The sequence below is a fragment of the Saccopteryx bilineata genome, chromosome X (assembly GCF_036850765.1).
Source record: "Saccopteryx bilineata isolate mSacBil1 chromosome X, mSacBil1_pri_phased_curated, whole genome shotgun sequence".
NCBI lineage: Eukaryota > Metazoa > Chordata > Mammalia > Chiroptera > Emballonuridae > Saccopteryx > Saccopteryx bilineata.
Genome location: NC_089502.1, coordinates 7,768,992 through 7,784,459, shown reverse-complemented (window position 1 = coordinate 7,784,459; position 15,468 = coordinate 7,768,992). Strand labels below are relative to the sequence as shown.

Here is a 15,468-nt window from a genome sequence, read left to right as displayed (position 1 = left end):
TGATCTAGGAACCTATCTTACTGGTCAGATTCTTCAACAAGTTTGTGCTGTTTGACCAGTTTTACATTTTCACTGCATTTATCACCCTCCTATGGAAGTCATAACTTCTCACTTTGGAGACAATTACAAGATGTCCCATGTATCTGACTCCTGCTCCTTTCGATCCACTATTGAAAAAGGGAGGCATACTTCAATATTGTTAATGCCTAATTGATTTTTTGTATATATTTTTATAATTATTCAATATTTTTAGTTGTTTTTCTGTTAGGGTTCTTAACAATACCATTCTCAAATGCCATCAAGGAAGAAGAAAGTGAATACCATAGCTACACAAGAAAGAGACATAGTTCAGAAATAAAATGAAAAATATCCAGAAAATAATTCAATCACATGGAAACTTTGGATTTAAATGATAGAGAGTTCAAAATTGAAGTTCCGAAAATATTCAACAACATGCGAGAAGACACCAATAGGCAACTTAATGCGCTCAGAAAACAAATAAATAAACAAAACAAATACTTCACCAAGGAGAGTGAAACTTTTAAAACAGAGATGAAGAACTCAATACATGACTTGAAGACTGAGGTAGCAAGTTTAGCTAATAAAACAATCCAGATAGAGGAAATAATCAGTGACATTGAAGACAGGCAACTAGAGATGCTACAGAGAGGAGAGAGATTCACGAATTAAAAAAACTGAGAGAGCTCTACAAGAATTGCATGACTTTATCAGAAAGGGGAAGATAAGAATAATGAGTATATGAGAAGAAGAGAGGGAGAAGAAAATGTAGAGCTTATTCAAACAAATAATGGATGAGAGTTTCTCAAGCCTATGAAAGAAGTTAGAACCTGGAAATCCAAAAAGCAAACAGAACGCCAAGTTACCACAACCCAAACAGATCTACTTCAAGGCACATTATAATAAAACTGTCAAAAATCAATGACAAAGAAGGAATCCTCAAGGCAGCTAAGGAAAAGAACATAACATATAAAGGAGAACCCATTAGGTTATTATCAGAGTACTCAGCAGAAAATCTTTAAGCCAGAAGAGAGCAGACCCAATCATTCAAAGTACTAAAAGAAAGTTACTTCTTTAAATATGAAGGAGAAATAAAAACTTTTTCAGACATAGAGAAGCTGAGGGAATTTATCACCAGAAAACCCTGACTATAGGAAATTCTCAAGGGGGTTATTTGACCAAACACAAGGAACAAAACAAATCAAAACTAAAACATAATAATGGCCATAGATGACAAAGCAGTAGCTATTATCAAACTAAATGGGGAAAAAATGCAGGATTTTCCTCTAAAGTCAGGAACAAGACAAGTCTACCCAATCTTTCCACTCTTCATCAACATACTTCTGATAGTTTAGCAAGAGTAATCAGGCAAAAAAAAGAAATAAAAGGCATCATATTGGGAAAAAAGAAGTAAAGGTATCATTTTTGCAGATGAAATAAGCCTCTTTACAGAACACCCTAAAGTCTACACCAAAAAACTATTAGAAACAATTAACCAATACAGTAAAATTGCAGAATACTTATTTAATATAGAAAAGTGTACTGCTTTTCTATACACCAACAATGAAACTTCAGAAATTGAACTAAAAAAATTCCTTTCAAAATTACAACAAAAAAGAAAATACCTAGGAATAAATTTAATGAAGGATATGAAAGACCTATATACTGAAAACTATAAAACACTACTAAAGGAAATTGAAAAAGAACAGTGAAATGGGAAAACATTCCGTGTTTATGGATTGGAAGAATCAACAGTTACAATGGCTATATTACCCAAGGCAATAGACAAATTTAATGCAATCCTCATCAAAATGGCAGTGTCATTTTTTATATGAATAGAACAAAAAATTACCCAGTTTCTATGGAATCATCAAAAACTCAAATAGATAAAGTAATCCTGATGAAGAAGAATGAAACCAGAGGCATCATACTAACTGACTTCAAGTTATACTATAGAACCACAGTAATCAAAACAATATGGTATTGGCAGAATAACAGGCATGCAGACCAATGGAACAGAATTGAGAGCCCAGAAATAAAATCACATATATTTGGACAAATCATCTTTGACAAGGAGCCAAAAACATAATGGAGAAAAGAAAGCCTCTTCAATTTATGGTGCTGGGAAAATTGGAAAGCCACATGCAAAAGAATGAAACTTGACTACACTTTGTTCCCTTGCACAAAAATTAATTCAAAATGGAACAAAGATCTAAATATAAAATCCAAAAAAATAAACCACATATAAGAAAACATAGATACTAAACTCTTGGACCTTGGCTGTAGAGAACAATTTATGAATTTGACCTCAAAAGCAAGAGAAATAAAGGCAAAAATAAATGAATGGGATTATATCAAAGTTGCACAGCAAAAGAAACTGACAACAAAACAAATAGGCAGCCAACCAAATTGAAGAGGATATTTGCAAACAACAGCTTCAATAAGGGGTTAATAAGCAAAATATATAAAGAATTCACAAAACTCAGCAACAAACAAGCAAACAATCTAATTAAAAAGTGGAAGAGGACACATCTCTCAAGAAGACATACACATAGCCAACAGCCTGACTAGGGTTGTGCAGTGGATAGAGTCAGACTGGGATACAGAGGACCATGGTTCAAAACCCCAAAGTCACTGGCTTGAGTGTAGAATCATCTGGCTTCAGCACTGGCTCACCAGCTTGAGTGTGGGGTACCTGGTGTGATCATGGGATAATAGACATAACCTCATGGTCACTGGCTTGATGAGCCCAATGGATGCTGGCTTGAGCAAGGGGTCACTTGCTCTACTGTAGCCTCAAGTCAAGGCACATATGAGAAAGCAATCAGTGAACAACTAAGAAGACTAAGGAACTGAAAGGAAGAATTGATGCTTCTCATCTCCCTCCCTTCCTGTCTCTCTGTCCCTATATGTCCCTCTCTCTCTGTCTCTCTCTCTGTGTCTGACACAAAAAAACAAACAAACAAAATGAAAACAAATATCCAACAGATATATGAAAAAGCACTCCTCTTCACTAGCTATGAGAGAAATGCAAATCAAAAATACAATGATATCACCTCATACCAGGTAGATTGGCTATTATCAACAAGACAGGTAATAATAAGTGTTGGATAGGCTTTGGAGAAAAAGGAACAGTTGTTCACTGCTGGTGGAAATGTAAATTAGTACAACCATATGGAAGTTTGGTGGTTCCTCAAAAAATTAAGACTAGTAATACAATATGACCCATCAAGCCCTGTACTGGGTATCTAACCCAAAAAATAAAAAACATTGGTACTTAGGCCCTGGCCTATTGGCTTAGTGGTAGAGAGTTGATGCAGTGTGTGGAGGTCCCGGGTTCAATTCCCAGTCAGGGCACACAGAAGAAGCGCCCATCTGTTCTCCACCCTTCCCCCTCTCCTTCCTCTCTATCTCTCTCTTCTCATTCCGCAGCCAAGGCTCCATTGGAACAAAGTTGGCCCAGGGAATGAGGCTCCATGGCTGTCCTCAGGCTATAGAATGGCTCTGGCCTCAAAGAAGCAATGCCCCAGATGAGCAGAGCATCGACCCCTGGTGGGCATGCCTGGTGGATCCCAGTCAGGTGCATACAGGAGTCTGTCTGACTGCCTCCTTTCTTCTAACTTCAGAAAAATACAAAAAGAAAACCAAAAAAAAAAACCCCAACCAAAACATTGGTACTTAAAGACAAATGTACCCCCATGTTCACTGCAGTGCTATTCACAGTGGCCAAGAAACCAAAACAAACAAACAAACAAACAAACAAAAAACAAAAAGAATCCCTCTACAGAGGACTGGCTACAGAAAATGTGGTACATATGTATTAATATATATGAAATGGAATACTACTTAGCCATCAGAAATGATGACACAGTGCCATTTATGACAACATGGATGGATCTTGAGAACACTATATTGTGTGAAATAAGTAAATCAGGAAAAGCTAACAACTGTATGATTTCACACATAGATGGGATATAAAACATGGACATAGATAAAATTGAAATGGTTACCAGGTGAATTGGGGTGTGGGGGCTGGGGAGGAGGGAACAGTGTAAAGAGGGACAAATACAGTGTGTCTGTAAAGTCATGGTGCACTTTTGACCGGTCACAGGAAAGCAACAAAAGATGATAGAAATGTGAAATCTGCACCAAATAAAAGGAAAACCCTCCCAGTTTCTGTAGGATGATGTGGCAGCATGTGCGCATGCACAGATGATGACGTAACACTGTGTATATAGCGGAGCAGCCCACACCCATGCCAGTTGAGATGTGGACGGTATAGAGGGAAGTTCAGTGTGTTCTGTGACTCGCTAAATTCGAATCTGTGACCAAAGTGCAATGTGAATATCAGCGCATTTATAACTAAGTGCCACCACATAGGAATAACATTACTCGGTGGGATAAGCAGTTGAAGGAAACTGGTAGTTTGGTGGAGAAACCCATTCTGGTAGGCCATCAGTCAGTGACGAGTCTGTAGAGGCTATACGGGATAGCTACCTAAGGAGCCCTAAAAAACATGTGCGTGAGCCCACATCAAACTGCACTGAATAGGTATGAAACTGGGAGAGTTTTCCTTTTATTTGGTGCCATCAAGGAAGAAGAAATCGAATAGCATGACTACACAAGACAGAGACCTAGTTCAGAAAGAAAATAAAAAACCACTAGAAAAAATATGAATCATATAAAAACCTTGGAGCTAGATGATAAAGAATTCAAAATTGAAGTTGTGAAAATACTCAGTGAGATATGAGGAAACACCAATAGGCAACTTAATAAATTCAGAATGGAGATGGAAACTTTAATAACAGAGGTGAAGAACTCAATACATGAATTGAAAACTGAGGTAGCAAGTTTAGCTCAACATTCAAAGTACTGAAAGGGAGGAATTACCAGCCAGGAATACTGTATCCAACATAGTTATCCTTCAAATGTGAAGGAGAGGCTTTTGAAGATGGCAGCGGAGTAGGCGGACGCACAGACGCCCAGCTCTCAACACCAAACTGGAATACAAATCAATTTAGGAAAAATCAGCATGAAAAACCAACACTGAACTGCAAGAACAGCTCTCAAAAACCAAGGAGCAAAGAGGAAGCCACAATAATCCTGGTAAGGAGTGCCTGAATCTCCTCTGCTTACAGGAACGGCAGGGGGGGGGTGAGGCTGAGAGCCCAGAGAGGATTTCACAGAGGAAAAAGAGCAGAAACTACTGCTCACAGCCACTTACCTGGCGACCAGGGAGCAAGGTGGGTTGAAAAGACCAGCTTATCTCCCAAGTGGAAAGGACAGGGAGAGGGACAGACTGTGAGGGGCTAAGGTATGCAAGAAACGAAATAAAAAAGCTGACTCATTCGTGCTGGAGGCGGCCATAGCTGGGGGAGGGACTGAAACTTTCACAAAATAGAGCTGAAGTGCTTCCGGATCAGAGATCTCCGGACATCTAGCCAGCTCCAATCAGCGCAACAAGACACAGCTGAAAACAAGAAGTGGGGAGGAGGGGCAGTAACTCAGGTCTCCATGGAGATCTGAGATACACCTCCCCCTACTGAAGCTGAGAAAAAACCCTGCCCCCAGTGAGATTAGTTGGTGGAAGAGACCTTCAGCGTCTCAGGTTACACCCACAGCATTCCTGGTTACAGTTTCAAGGAAGCCCCCTGCTGAGATCAGTTAACAAGACTATCACCTGTTAAGAAAACAAACAAATCAAGACTTCAAAGCTGCCCAAATCCGAAAGTGGATTACAAATAATAGCCGATACCAACCCAAAAAGACCTAGAAATAACACAACTGAAAACTGGAGGCAGACAACACCAAGCCTAGACTCAACCAACTCTACAAATAAAACAGCATTATGAGAAGACAAAGGAGTGCAACCCAAATGAAACCACAAGAGACACCTTTGAGAGATGAGCTGAGTGATATGGAAATAATCAAACTTCCAGATGCGGAGTTCAAAATAATGATTGTAAGGATGCTTAGGGATCTTAGAATAACAATGGAGGGGCAGTTTGAAAACCTAAATAAAGAAATAGCAAGTATAAAAAAGGATATTGAAATATTAAAAAAGAATCAGTCAGAGATGAAAAATACAATATCAGAAATGAAGACCACAATGGAAGGAATTAAAAACAGGATGGATACAGCTGAGGATCGAATCAGCGAGTTGGAGGACAACTGGAATGAAGGCATGAAAGCAGAGAAGAAAAGAGAAAAAAGACTCAAAAAGTCAGAGGAAACACTTAGAGAGCTCTGTGACAACATGAAGAGAAATAACATCCGCATCATAGGGGTTCCTGAAGAAGAAGAAAAAGAACAAGGGATAGAGACTTTGTTCAATCATATCATAACTGAAAACTTCCCTAAATTAATGCAAGAGAAACTCTCACAAGTCCAAGAAGCACAGAGGACTCCATTAAAGAGAAACCCAAAGAAACCTACACCAAGACACATCATAATTAAAATACCAAAGCTAAGCGATAAAGAGAAAATATTAAAAGCTGCAAGAGAAAAAAAGTTATCACCTACAAAGGAGCCCCCATAAGGATGACATCCGACTTCTCAACAGAAACACTTGAGGCCAGAAGGGAATGGCAAGAAATATTCAAAGTAATGCAGAACAAGAACCTACAACCAAGACTACTTTATCCAGCAAGGCTATCGTTTAAAATCGAAGGAGAAATAAAAAGCTTCCCAGACAAATGTGAAGGAGAAATAAAAACTTTTAGACACATACAGAAATTGAAGGAATTTGTCACTAGAAAACTCCCACTGCAGGAAATAACAGAAGGGAATTATTCGATCAGACACAAATATACAACAAATAAAACGTATAAGTAAAATCTCCAACAAGATCACAATAAAAGCAAGGATAATTTGTGACAAAAATAACATAAAAGGGGAGAGGATAAAGATCTCCAGTAGCAAAGGAGGATAGAATGCAAAGGCACTCATAAAACAAAGGAATCTTATACATATGAACATATTTTTCTTAACTTAATGGTAACCAGCTCTGAAAAAGCCACTTCTGAAACACACAGCTTAAAAAAGGAGGACACGGGGAAAGAACTATGGAATATCACCAAACAGAAACAACTGAGTAAAACAAAAAGGAGAGGAACAAGACACAGAGCTACCAGTAAACAAAACATAAAATGGCTATAGAAAATACTCAAGTGTCAATAATTAACCTAAGTGAAAATAGATTAAAGAGGAACAAAGTAGGAGTTTGGATCAAAAAGCAAAACACAACCATATGAGGCCTTCAAGAGACACACATAAGCTGCAAGGACAAAACTAGACTTAAAGTGATAGGTTGGAAAATGATTTTCCAAGCAACTAAATATCCAAAGAAACTCAGTTGTAGCCACACTCATATCAGACAATACTGACTTCAAGAGAACAAAAGTAACCAGAGACAATGATGGACATTTCATAATGATAAAAGGGACATTGTATCAAGAAGACATAACACTTCTTAATATACAGGCCCTGAACTAGGAGCACCAAAATATTTAAGACATCTTCTAACAGACCTAAAAATAGAAGCAGACAAAAACCTAATCATACTTGGAAATTTCAGCACAATATTAACAGCTTTAGATAGATCATCCAAACAGGAAATTAATAAAGAAATATTGGACTTAGACTGACCAGGTGGTGGTACAGAGGATAGAGTGTTGGACTGGGACGTGGAGGACCCAGGTTCGAAACCCTGATTTCACCAGCTTGAGCGTAGGCTCATCTGGTTTGAGCAAGGCTCACCAGTTTGAGCCCAAGGTCACTGGCTTGAGCAAGGGGCCACTCAGTCTGTGGCAGCTGCCTGGTCAAGGCACATATGAGAAATCAATCAATGAACAACTAAGATGCCTCAATGAAGAATTGATGCTTCTAATATCTCTCCCTTCCTGTTTGTCTGTCCTTCTCTCTGACTCTATGTGTCTCTGTCACAAAAAAATATTGGCCTTAAATGACACTCTGGGACAAACAGACATAATATACAATTATAAAACATTTCATCCTAAAACATCAGATGACACATTCTTCTCCAGTGTACATGGAACATGCTTGAGTATAGACCATGTGTTGGGCCACAAAACTAACATCAACAAATTCAGGAAGATTGAAATTACACCAAGCATATTTTATGATTACAAGCCTTTGATATTGGAATTCAGCTGTAAAAAGGTAGTAAAGAAATCAACAAGAATGTGGAAATTAAACAGCATACTACTAAATAATGAATGGGACAAAGAAGTAAATGACATAAAAAATATGTAGACAAATAAAAATGACAACATGACATATCAAAATTTCTGGGATGCAGTGAAAGAAGTAATAACAGAGAAATTTATATCATTATAGGCTTTTATCAAGAAAAAGATCCTATGTAAACAACCTAACATCACATCTTAGGGAACTAGAGAAAGAAGAAAAAGGAAAACCCAAAGTTAGCAGAATAAAGGAAATAGTAAAAATTTGAGCAGAACTAAATGAAATAGAGGACAAAGAAACTATAGAAAATAATAAAACAAAGAGCTGGATCTTTGCAAAGATCAATAAAATCGACAAACCACTGGCTAGACTCACAAAGGAAAAAAGAGGAAGGATTCATATAAACAAAATCTTAAATAAAAAAGGAGAAATCAACACAGACATCATATAATAGATATACAAAGGATCATAGTAGAACATTATGAAAGATCATATGCCACCAAATTCAACAACCTAGAGGAAATGGATAAATTCCTAGAACTATACATTCTTCCTAGACTGAGTCATGAAGAAGTGGAAAACATTAACAGACCTATAAGCAGGTAGGAAATTGAAACAACTATCAAAAACTTCCTCAAAATGAGAAATCCAGGACCACATGGCTGTACAAGTGAATTCTACCAAACATTCAAAGAAGATTTGGTTCCTAATCCTTCTCAAAGTCTTCAAAAAATAGAAGAAGCAACACTCCCCAACACATTTTATGAGACCAACATAACCCTCATACCAAAATCTGGCAAGTACAACACAAAAAAATAAATCTGCTGGCCAATACCTGTAATGAATACAGATGCAACAATCCTAAACAAAATACTAGAAAATTGAATACAGCAACACATTAAAAAATAATACATCATTATCAAGTGGGATTTATCTTGGAACACAAGGATGATTCAGCATCCAGAAATTGATCAACACAGTACACCACCACAACAAAACAAAGAACAAAAACCATATGATCTTATCAACAGATACCGAAAAGCCATCCGATAAGATACAACATCTGTTTACGTTTAAAACACTCAATAAAATTGGAGTAGAAAGTACCTCAAGATAATAAAGTCCATATATGACAAACCATCAGCTAATACTATACTAAATGGGGGGGGGAATGAAGAGTATTCCTGTAAACTCAGCAACAAGACAGAGCTACCTCTCTCACTACTCTTATTCAACATAGTTCTGGACGTTTTAGCCAGAGAGATCAGGCAAGAGAATGAAAGAAAAGACATTCTTATCAGGAAAGAAGAAGTAAAGGTGTCACTTTTTGCAGATGACATGATCCTGTATAGAGAAAACCACAAAGCCTGCACCAAAATACAGTAAAGTCACAGAATACAAAATCAATATACAAAAGTCCACTGCTCTTATGTAAACCAACAATGAAATATGGGAAATAAACTCAGAAAATCAATTTCTTTTACAATTGCACCATAAAAAAAGTACGTAGGAATAAACTTAACAAAGGATGTGAAGGACCTATATCTTGAAAACTAAAAACATTATTGAAATTAGTTGAAAAAGGAATAAATGGAAAAGTATTCCATGTTCATGGATTGTAAAAATCAACATAGTTAAAATAGCCATATTACCCAAAGTAATACACAAATTTAATGCAATCTCCATCAAAATCCCAATGTCATTCTTTAAAGCAGGGGTTGGGAACCTATGGCTTGCGAGCCAGATGTGGCTTTTTTTTTTTTTTTTTTTTTTTTTGGTATTTTTCTTAAGTTGGAAACGGGGAGGCAGTCAGACTGACTCCCGCATGCGCCCGACCGGGATCCACCCGGCATGCCCACCAGGGGGCGATGCTCTGCCCATCTGGGGCGTTGCTCTGACACAATCAGAGCCATTCCAGCACCTGAGGCAGAGGCCATAGAGCCATCCTCAGCGCCCGGGCCAACTTTGCTCCAATGGAGCCTCGGCTGCGGGAGGGGAAGAGAGAGACAGAGAGGAAGGAGAGGGAGAGGGGTGGAGAAGCAGATGGGTGCTTCTCCTGTGTGCCCTGGCTGGGAATCGAACCCAGGACTCCTGCACGCCAGGCTGACACTCTACCACTGAGCCAACCAGCCAGGGCCCAGATGTGGCTCTTTTTATAGCTGCATCTGACTCACAGATAAATCTTTAATAAAAAATGTAAAACATTCTCATGCATTGCAATCTATTCATTTCCTAATGCTCATGTTCATGGTCACGGGTGGCTGAAGCCAATCACAGATGTCCTCCAGGACAACACAAAATTTTTACTGGATGATGCATAACGTACACGGGTCGTTGTGAGGTCAGGAAGTAAACATCCCTCCTTTTAATCAGGTAGTCAGCTAGCTAATTGCAGAAACCCTTTTGATGAAGAAGATGGCAAAAAGAAAAAAAAGATGAGGAGTATCGTACTTTTCAGCAGGAATGGACAGAGGAATTCGCCTTTGTGGAGAGAGCAGGTTCTGCAGTGTGTCTAATATGCAATGATAAAATTGCATCGCTGGCCTGACCAGGCGGTGGCGCAGCGGATGGAGCATTGGACTGGGATGCAGAGGACCCGGGTTCGAGGCCCCGAGGTCGCCAGATTGAGCGCAGGCAAAAAGCCCACCAGCTTGAACCCAAGGTTGCTGGCTCCAGCAAGGGGCTACTGGGTCTGCTGAAGGCCCGCTGTCAAGGCACATATGAGAAAGCAATCAATGAACAACTAAGGTGTTGCAACACGCTATGAAAAACTAATGATTGATGCTTCTCATCTCTCTTCGTTCCCTTCTGTCTGTCCCTGTCTATCCCCCTCTCTCTCTGAAACCCCCCCCCCAAAAAAAAAAATTGCATCGCTGAAATGGTCAAATGTAAAGCGGCACTTCGGGACATGCCATACTACATTTGCATCGAAATATCCAGCGGGGGACAGCAGGAAGAAAGCATGTCAAGAGCTACTGTGCAGAGTGCAAGCTAGTCAGCAGCAACTCCATGTTTGGACCCAACAAGGTGACTGGAATTCGGCTAGCTTTGCTGATGCTTTAGCAATTGTGAGAAATGGAAAGTCATTCACAGATGGGGAGTATGCCAAAACATTCATGCTTGATGTTGCTAATGAACTTTTTGATGACTTTTTGGATAAAGACAAGATAATCAAACGAATAAAAGACATGCCTCTGTTGGCAAGAACTGTTCACGATCATACCATCATGATGGCAAATCAAACTGAAGCAACACAAGTGAAGGACATAAATGCAACACTATTCTTTTCTCTCGCTTTGGATGAGTCAACAGACGTAAGTCATTTATCCCAGTTCAGCATGATTGCAAGGTATGATGTTGGTGACACACTATGTGAGGAAAGTCTTGCTGTTTTGCCTATGAAAGAGACAACAAGAGGGGAGGATTTATTCAAGTCTTTCACTGAGTTTGCTAAAGAAAAAAATCTGATGGATAAACATATTTTGGTGTGTACTGGTATTGCTCTGTGCATGGTGGGGAAAAACAGAGGATTCATAGCGCTTCTTCATGAACATGAAAAGAGACCCATCCTGTTTTCACTGCATCCTACATCAGGAGGCGCTTTGTGCTCAGATGTGTGGCGAGCAGCTTGTTGAGGTGATGTTGCTGGTCATTCGGGTGGTCAACTTTATTGTTGCCTGAGCTTTAAATGATCGCCAGTTTAAAACACTGCTGGATGAAGTTGGGAATAATTATCCTGGTCTGCTTCTGCACAGCAATGCGTGTTGGTTGTCACGAGGGAAGGTGCTCAGTCATTTCGTGGCTTGTCTGTGTGAAATCCAGACTTTTCTTGAAATGAAAAACATCGAGCATCCTGAGTTAGCTAATATTGAGTTGCTCCCGAAGTTCTACTATCTCGTGGACATGACTGAATATCTGAGCCAGCTCAATGTGAAAATGCAAGGCGTTGGAAATAGTCTTATCCCTTCAACAAGCAATGCTTGTATTTGAAAACAAGCTGGAACTCTTCATCACCGACATTGAAACAGGTCGTTTACTACACTTTGAAAAACTGGGAGAGTTTAAAGATGCATGCACAGCAAGTGAGCCTGCTCAACATCTTGATTTCCAGCAGCTAGTGGGCTTCACATCTAGCCTCCTGCAGTCATTCAAAGCACGCTTTGGAGAATTTCATGAGTGTTCTTGTTTTTTTTTTAAGTTCATCACCCATCCACACGAGTGTGCAGTGAACAGCACTGACCTGAGTTACATCCCCAGTGTCTCCGTCAGAGGTTTTGAGCTACAAGCTGCTGACCTGAAGGCCTCAGACATGTGGGTGAATAAGCTCAAGTCACGGAATGAAGATTTGGAAAGACTTGCACGACAGCAAGCAGAGTTGGTGAGCAAAACAGTGGGGACTAGCTGATTGTCAAAACTTGGAATGAACTTCCCGTCACATACCACACACTGCAGCGTGTGAGTATTGTTGTACTAGCAATGTTTGGCTCTACGTATGCATGTGAACAGTCTTTCTCACATCAAAAATTGTTAAGACGAACCTACAGTCATGTTTAATGGATGGAAGTCTCAACGCCTGCATGAAGCTTAACCTCACCATGTATCAACCAGACTACAAAGCCATCAGCAAAACCATGCAGCACCAGAAGTCACATTAATGGTAAGAAGTACTTTATTCATCATTGGTTAGCAACAGCATAACAACATTATTAAAAAGAATTCAGAGACTTATTGTACTTTAAAAGTGTTGGTCTTACATACAATATACACATTTACTTGTATTTAGTGTTAAACATATTGTATGGCTCTTACGGAATTACATTTTAAAATATGTGGCATTCATGGCTCTCTCAGCCAAAATAGTTCCTGACCTCTGCTTAAAAGAAATAGAACAGAATTTACCAGGTTTGTATGGAATCATTAAAAAAACCTGAATAGCCAATGAAATCCTGAGGGAAAAGAATGAAACCTGAGGTATTACAGTACCTGACTTCAAATTATACTAGAGATCCTCGATAATCAAGACAGCATGGTATTTGCAGAAAAACAGATATACAGACCAATGGAACAGAATTGAGAGCCCAGAAATAAAACCATATATGTATGGACAAATCATCTTCAACTAAGAAGCCAAAAACACATAATCAGGAAGAGAAAACCTCTTCAATAAATGGTCATGGGTAAGTAGGAAAACCACATGCAAAAGAATAAAACTTGACTACAGTTTGTCCCCCTGTAGAAAAATTAATTCAAAATGTATCACAGATCTAAATATAAGCCCTGAAACAATAAATTATATTGAAGAAAACATAAGTGCTAAGCTCATGGACATTGGCTGTAGAAAACAATTTATGAATTTGACCCCAAAGGTAAGGGAATTAAAAGCAAAAATAAGTGAGTGGCACTATATCAAACTAAAAAGCTTCTGCACAGCAAAGGAAACTCTCATAAAAGAAAATAGGCAGCTAAATAAATAGATGATATTTGCAAAGAACAGCTGTGATAAAGTGTTAATTTGCAAAATACATAAAGAATGATCAAAGCTCAGCAACAAATAAGCAAAAAATCGCATTAAAGAAGGGGACAGGACATGAACAGACACTTCTCCCAAGAAGACATATAAATGACCAACAGGTATATGAAAAGATGCTGATCATCTTCACTAGCTATTCAAAAGATGCAAGAAAAACTATAATGAAATACTACCTCACACCTGTTAGATTGGCTATTTTCAACAAGACAGATAATATAAGTGTTAGATAGGCTGTGGAGGAAAAGGAACACTTATTCACTGCTGATGGGAATGGAAATTAGAACCACCATTATGGAAGAACATATGATGAGTCCTCAAAATATTTAGAATAAAATTACAATATGACCCATCAATCTCTCTGCTGGGTATCTAACCCCAAAACTCGATATCAGCATGTAAAGACACACGCAGCCCTTTGTTCATCACAGCATTATTAACAGTGGCCAAGACATGGAAACAACCAAATTGTCCCTCAATAGTGGATTGGATAAAGAAAAGGTGGTATATATATATACAATGGAATACTACTCAGCCATAAGAAATGATATAGTGATATTTAATACAACATGCATGGATCTTGAGAGCATTATGCTGAGTGAAATATGTAAATCCAAAAAAGCTTAGAACTGTATGATTCCATACATAGGGAAGATATAAAACTGAAACTTATGGACACAAATAAAAGTGAAGTAGTTATCAGGGGGAAGGGTTCATGGAAGAAGGGAATATAGGGGAGTGGGGAGGGGAAGGCTAAGGGTGTAAAGAGGGACAAGTATAAGGGGACAAAAAATGATTTGACTTTGGGCGATGGGTATACAATGTAATGATCATTTCAAATGCTATAGAAATGTTCACCTGAAACCTATGTACTCTTATTGATCAATGTCACCCTCTTAAATTTTCTACATAAAATTTAAAAATTAAAAAATGTTAAAAAGAACAACTAAAAATGAAAAATTTAAATTTAAAAATACAATAAAAATATAATTAAGAGAAATCACAGCAAAGATCAAAACCCCCCAAAATAAAATAAAATAAAAAAGAAAACATCCACAAAAAGATAATAAGAACTATAAAAATTAAAGAAAACAAAATTCAGAAGAAAGATAAAAAAAAAACCAAATTTTATTTTATTTTACTTATTTTTTTAAACCCAAATTTTAAACGGAAAAAATTTGTCTTTGATTGGTTTCTTCCAGTAGATATCACAGCCTTACAAGTTTTAGTTCATAAAATTCTGGGGTTATCCTCCACTGAGATGTTGCTGTTGCAATGATGTAGGCAGGGCCATAGTCATGTTGGTGGGTAGGGTTGTTGTGAGGGCTTTATGGCTTCAGCTTTCTGGCTTTGGCTTTTGAGCTTTATGGCTCTAGCAATGGCAATCTCAGGCTTCCTGGTGCTCCTCCCACTTTCTCAACAGACTCCAGGATTGGACATGGAGCTCTGTTGTTTTACAGGGGAGTGGCTCTAGAGAGCTAGATGTGGGGTTTGTCTCTGCCACTCTCTGAACTGTGAGGTGGTGAAGGCAGAATCTGGGGAGCTGCAGTTTAGTTTTCTCTGCCTCTGCCAAGTGCAGGCTGCAAGCAGACCATGGGAACACTGGCAGTGATCCTGCTCTCTGGCTACTTTGGTTTTGTTTCTCCCCCTCTTCCCCTCTGTCTCACTGCTCCTCAAGGCAGAAGGAGACCAAGTCACTCCAGGTTTCCCTTTCT

General features: G+C 38.7%; 2 protein-coding genes across 4 annotated transcripts in view; both read left to right on the top strand.

Annotated features, from left to right (window-relative positions):
• LOC136316972 (integrator complex subunit 6-like) overlaps nucleotides 1-15,468 on the top strand; it is a 482,266-nt gene that overhangs the window by 220,103 nt on the left and 246,695 nt on the right. The gene's annotated exons all lie outside the window — the stretch shown is intronic.
• Nucleotides 1-15,468, top strand: part of LOC136317349 (zinc finger protein 75A-like) — a 52,919-nt gene that overhangs the window by 22,163 nt on the left and 15,288 nt on the right. Inside the window, 1 exon segment of the mRNA XM_066249992.1 lies at nucleotides 12,496-12,604. Coding sequence (XP_066106089.1) covers nucleotides 12,496-12,604 — 109 coding nt within the window.